We start from the raw sequence: 6,414 nt of genomic DNA, 5'->3' as shown, positions 1-6,414 counted from the left end.
GAAAATCAATGCAGTCTATAAAATAAGAGCCAGAAGAGGGGTTGCTAATACAATAGGTCTGAATCAGCAAGATATGTAAAAAGTGCATCCACCTAACATAAATTTACCAGAGAGCACTGAACAGAAGAAATCAATATCTAGAGCATTAACGGCAGATTTACAGGAAATTGCAGGAGAATCATTCAGGTTGGCACCGCAAAATATTGAACACTGAGACGCAATGGCAAGGCAGCTATTCCAGTTCAATATCCTCAGAAGTAGTCTTCAGAGCTGCCATCTCTTTGGCCAGTAGTCTGGGTGCAGAAACAACTCTTAAGCTCAAGAAAATTAAAGGAAACAATTATGTGTTCTCCAGAGCCACCTGTTCTGGCTGTACATCATTGTGTCAAGACACCAATTTTTTAAAGTTTTAAATCCAGCAGAACGATACTAAAAGGTCATAGGACTCCTGTGGAAGGCTGAGGGGAGTGGCTTTGAGTGGACTTGTCCAGGTCTGATGGGTTTAAACCTGTCTTCAGATAATTTGTTGTTTCCCAGTTTTGTAAAAGGAAAGCCTGCTTGCACTCCTAAGGCTCTTACAATAGCGCACTTAAAGCTGAACAAGGTCATGCCTTAGGACTTACTCTGCCATCCTTAGCTGTTGGGGGGTGATTAACTGAGCAGAGGATAAGCAAAGCTGTGAGCTTGCAGTGCCTCATGGACTCTGTGATACTCTTTGCATTCAGGCTAAATGAAAGAGTGGGGAACTACCTCGCATTTGCCGTGAGGGTCTCTGAGCTCAGAGTTACTCTGCAGCCAGCTATTGCAGAATAATTGGCAAGCTCATACCTTGGCTTACCCTTCAGATTATTTACCTCCTCACACTTGTAGGGCAGCAGAAGTGTATTTTTAAAAGGTAGTAAAGAATTATCATTCTTTCAGTAAAAAATTGTGCATAACACAGCCATATCAGAGCTAAAGCTCTCTGCAGAATACTGCTTTAATAGGTTGCCCTTTAGTAATTGCCCTGTGTGATGACTATGGAGAACAGGGTAGGTGGTTGAGTTGAAAGGTGGCCAGAATTACCAGTTTTGCTCTGTACTTTTCAATAGTGAGGATGTTGGTGTTTGTTACTCTCCCAGCTATAACTGGGACTTCTGGCCCGTGATACCTAGCTCTTTTACCCAAGATGAAGGGATAGCTCTACCATAAGGATGTTGTTTTCAGACATCAGGAGAAAAGTAACTAGGCTGAAAAAACAAGAACTATTTGTTAACAGAAGAACTGAAAGCCCTTCAGACATTGTTTTTTTACCAGGATAATATTTTTGTAAAAGTGCAGTGCTGTATAACATCACTCTGTGAAATATTTGGCTGCATTAGACAATCTTACAAATGCTGGTTGCATCTATGTACAGCAGCTTGTCTTATATTTGTATTTATTTTTCCATCAGCCTAAAGTGTGCAGCTGAGATGACAATGAGCTCTTTTGTTTGTTCACATTTATTTCTAACCAGCTGGTGGAAAATACAGTTGTGATTTTACACAGAAACAAGAAAATCTGCCTATTAATTTGACATCCTAGGAATGCCGAAAGCAGGGAGGCAGCATACGCTTACAGAGGTTTGAAATTATAGTTGGAGGCTATTCACACTTGCTTGAAATTTCATTGCTTCCTATCCATTTTGCAATATTAACATAAATTCTACAGTTTGGCTGCTTGAATGCTGCTGTCTACTTAATAAGACATTAACTGTGTTGTGTGACTTGTTGATAGATGAAGGACATGATCCTGAAGCCAAATATATAATTGCACCAATGTTGTTCACACACTTTTCAGTGGGTGCAGAATTGAGCAAGCAAAAATAATCATCTTCCATTTTTCCTACCCAGGCACCATAGCAACTGAAATGCTGCTCTTAAAATCATTGGTTTTCCTCCTACCCCTTTGTTCCATATGGTGCAGCCCGTCAAACTGTCTTAACATACAACGTGGATGCCAGCTATCAGTGTGCTAGGGAAATGAAAGGTTTGCACCAGGTTTGATGACTGATGGTGGGTTTCGTAAGCTGTCTGCTTCGTTACTTGGCATGCCCTGAGACAGCATGTCCATTGCTCAGCACGTCTTTCTGCGAGGTGAGGCTGTGCCCTGTCTCCTATGGATAGTCCCACGCTGAACTGCTGTACGCTGCCAAAGTGTTCAAGCATGCTGGTGGTGTTGGGAAAGCAACGACTACAATCATGCCATGTTAAGCAGGGAGCTGCCTTCCCACTTCTCTTGTAACATCAGTAATAGAATCCATATTCCTTGAGAGGAGGAGGAAAATCATACTTGAAACAATAGTTAAAAATCTGTGCTGGTGAATGTAGGAGGTCCTTGTAGACTTGTGAAGACTGCTAAAAGGCTTGTCTGAACTTCAGACATCTTTATTCTTAGACATGTAAATAAGTAATATAATTTGAAAGTAGCTGGGCAGTCAGCAGATTTCACTGACTATTTATTTTGACCATTTTATTAGATCTTTGGTTTGTGCACCCACCATTTTTCAAATATCGCCTGTGATCCTTTGGCATTTACCGTCACATAAAATGTTTCAGGATGCCCATGCACCATGGATGTACCAGGTGAGAAGAGCACGTAGAGCTGAGGGTTGACAAAGCTACATACCCTGCCGGTCCCTTGTCTTTGCTACCTATGCTCTGTGTAAACAGCACAATCATGTGATGTGGTAGCAGCGTTGTGCTTCACACAGAGGTAAGCAACTGCGGGAAGCGCGTGACAGCGAGGAATCAGGCAATGAAATGAAACAGTGCTGCTATGGTCAAAAAGCACCTTAAGCCACAGTGGCCCCTTACAGGGACACCCCTTTAGATGATGGTCCTGGTTCCTTCCTCCTTGACCTGCTGCACTCTCCTGGGCACTTGGGAGAGCAAAAGTGTGCACTGACACAGCAATAGCATCTGCAGAGCAGTGCACGCGTTAGTCATTCCTCTGAGATGCAAAACATGAGTTGCAAAAGGGAAGCACAGTTAAATTTCTCTATCCATATGAACATATGGATCCCAGGCAGCCTGGTGGCTGCTCCTGCGTAGTTGCTCTGACAGATGACATGGGAGAAGCAGGGAGGAGGAGGAGTTTTTCTGTCGATCTTGAGGCCCAGTGACCCTTTCTCCTCTCCCCTTCCAGTCAGATTCCTTTGATTCTCCCAGGAATGTGGCAGCCCAGAGAAGTAAATTCCCCCCTTGTTCTTTTAGCTGCTTTGAAAAGATAACCTGAGACTGTCTTCTGTGATTGCTTCCTGACAATATGCAGCCCCTCTTTACTCACCTCTGGCATTCAGGCCAGTTAATATTAGAGTGGTGTAGGCCATACTCTTGTTTAGAGCATACTACGTCTCCTTCTCCTCAAATGCATGCCAGCAGGCCTGGTGAGTAATTCATAGTAGCTTGGAATAAGCACCCAGTCTTTTCCAGATTTCCCATCATGCAGCCAAGAGCTATTCTTCACCCTTCTCTATGTCCTTCTCAGATCTGCCTCACTGCCTGCAAGCTACCAGTCTGCTCAGGATGAGGTATAGCCAGGCCTCCCCGTGCTCCATGGCACCAAACGGATGAAGCAAGTTGATGACCCAGTGTATCAATCCACAGCTTGATCCTGCTCTGTGGTGGGAGATACCCTTTTACCTTGTGTGTGTAGAGCACAGGGGAATCCAGACCCTCAGCCTCAACAGGAATCCTGCCTCAACACAGATCAATAAGCATACCACCTCTTCAGGTAGTGCATTTAGGGACAGATTCCCCAGTCTCCTAAAAGTGGGACCTTGTAATATGGTATTAAAAGGGGAGAGCTCTAAGGTGCCATTGTCTGATCTAAGCACAGGTTTGTCTGGTCCTCACCAAAAGGTAAGAGGCAAGACAAACAAGCATCTTAACAAATTCAGTCTTACTTTTTTTCCAGAGTAGTTCCTTGGCCCAAACCACAGCTTGGTCTTTTATAGTCAAACACAGAAGCTTTTTTATGACTGCTCGGTAGCCACTAGAATCCTTTCTATATAACGTACAATACAGACACATAAATATCTTCCTTTCAGTGTTCTTCACAACAGTCTCAGATCTGTCGCCCACTGTTTGCATCATGCAAGATGATGTACAATGCGTCAATACAGGCTTTCTGATTAAGACTGAAGCACTATTAGCCAATGTTGAGCCTATGAATAAATTTAATTTTTATTCTGGTCAGGCCACTCCTGGAAGAACATGAAGAGTTCCTTTTCTCCCCTCCAGATGCTTCACACTCTCTCATTGCAACCCTAGGTCTGATACTGAGATCTGGACAGTAAGAGCAGAGCAGTGCTGTGCCAGCCAGCAAACCAAGAATTGGTCTCCAAATGGACATTGGAAATGCCCAGTCTGCTGTAGGGTATGCTGGCACATTATAGTGCATGTCACTCAGCCCAGACAATTTAGATCGACTGCGAGTCTGTGATAACTGAGAATTCAGTATTTGTGTATCATGCATTAAAAAAGGCAGGGGAAGGCTTATCATCTATAAATAAGTGATTTAATTCACTGGAGCGAAAATGTTTAACGTCTATAAATAAGATCATTTATTTCACTGGAGCCATTGTGATACAATTTTACAACAGGATTGAGAGCCATTTTTATTGATCACTTCAAATCAATTGTGTTGTTGCATAAAAATAATACAAAATATTATCACATTTATGACTCTCCTACATCAGTACACTTGGAATGTTGCTCTTTATCACTTCACATCTGTTTAATCAAGCTAATATTCCATCTGCCTCTTCGGTGCGATAATGTAGTGAGAACAAACTCAAATTACTAATAATGACCAACCCATTCATCTCCTGATCAAAGAGCTAGCTGTGGGATTTAGATTTTTTTTAAAGCACACAAAGATTCATTCTCTTTTCTAAACATTAGATTTTGCAGAAAGAAAAGAAAATCTCCGCTATATGCAAACGCATTTTTTGGCACCACAGAATTTGCTTACAGGTTTCAACTTTGTCCTTCAGAAGAGCTGGCAGAATTGGCTACAGAAATTACTTTGCCTCCACAGGCTTATTGCATCCTCTGCTTCATCTGCCGTTCTAAGGACTCGGAGTAGAAGACCTCGATTTCTTCAAGTCATGCAGTCAGCCCAAAATTCTAAAGAAATGAACTTCTCTGTCTGTGCTTTTGTAAAGAGACTGAATACAACTGCATACTTCCACAGGGAAAAAGAGTCCAACAGTTCCTCACCTTTGGATGAAGCTTTCTTGTACTATTTGCAGGAGTGGACTCTCAGCCCATCGTACACAAACATGAAGGTGTTTTTAATCCCTCCACTTGTTTGCTTCGTGGCAGGTGTCCTCATCATTCCTTCCATCTTGTTTGTGATTTTCTCTAGGTTTAGCATCCGTCAGGAAACAAGGTACATGCTGCTGGGAAATGCTTTGCTCTGTGACCTGATATACATTTTGTTCTACACCCTGTCTGCTGTTTTTAATGCAGCAAATCTAAAGCTCCCAAAGGAAGCTTGTATCCTCCTGTTATTTTTGCTGGCACTGGCTTACTGTGGAGGTTTGTTCACAGCTGCTGCGATGGTCTTGGACACATACATAGCTATTTCCTTTCCTTTGCGCTACATTGCTATTTTGCCTGCTTCACGAACGAAAAAAGTGATTGTATTACTATGGATCTGTTCTGGGGCTTTCCCTGCAACTTTCTTCTTGTTGCTATGGAGCACTCAAAACTTTGTGCCCTGTGTCCTGGAAATGTGCTCCATTCCAGTGATACTGATATTAACGCTGAATGGGACCGATGCTACGAAACTCTGTTACTGGCTTGCTGCCTCTGTTATCTTTCTCTGTCTGTTTTTAATGCTCTGTTGCTATGCTATTCTGTATTTTAAAACAAGAAAATCAGGGATATGGGAGAGCATCTCCTCTAGAGCCAGTGTGACATTCTTAATGCATCACACTGTGTTGTTCTTCTACTTCTCTCCACTCTTGGCACTTATTGTAGAATCATTCTTGTACATTAACTCTGTCATTGGACTACAGATAGGAATCTGGGTCTCCCTGGCAATCTGCAATGTCCTGATGATTCTGCCTAAAATTTTGTTCCCTTTTCTGTATGGGCTCCGGTACAGAGAGATCTCAGCCTCTCTCAAATCCATGGTCAGAAGAAAGCGTCTTTGCCTGGTGTCACCTGGTCCATCACCATCCTGAGGCAACCAGAGCACAGCAACAGCGGAGGAGTTGTCCTTACCTTGTTAGCCTGGCACAAACCACTCGACTTCTTTTTCCAAGCATGAGGAGGTAGGGGTTGGTCACTCTGCCTCCTTGGTGCCAGGAGGTCACAGATCTTTCACCACATCACAGTTTGGGATCACGGTGAACACTGCTCTGGGCGAAGTTCTGAGCCTTCT

The 6,414-nt window shown here is 43.0% G+C and overlaps 1 protein-coding gene across 1 annotated transcript; it reads left to right on the top strand.

Annotated features, from left to right (window-relative positions):
• Positions 1-5,120: 5,120 nt before the first annotated feature.
• Positions 5,121-6,216, top strand: GPR148 (G protein-coupled receptor 148). Its single transcript, XM_013942988.2, has one exon. The coding sequence runs from the start codon at positions 5,132-5,134 to the stop codon at positions 6,212-6,214; it is 1,083 nt and encodes a 360-aa protein (XP_013798442.2). The 5' UTR covers positions 5,121-5,131; the 3' UTR covers positions 6,215-6,216.
• The last annotated feature ends 198 nt before the right edge of the window (positions 6,217-6,414 follow it).

The sequence above is a fragment of the Apteryx mantelli genome, chromosome 9, assembly GCF_036417845.1.
Source record: "Apteryx mantelli isolate bAptMan1 chromosome 9, bAptMan1.hap1, whole genome shotgun sequence".
In the NCBI taxonomy this organism is placed as follows: Eukaryota; Metazoa; Chordata; class Aves; order Apterygiformes; family Apterygidae; genus Apteryx; species Apteryx mantelli.
This window is presented reverse-complemented; position numbering and strand designations above follow the sequence as displayed.

Bases quoted from the DNA above. Each gene is read 5' to 3' on its own strand.
- GPR148 (XM_013942988.2), top strand. From the start codon at position 5,132: ATGCAGTCAGCCCAAAATTCTAAAGAAATGAACTTCTCTGTCTGTGCT.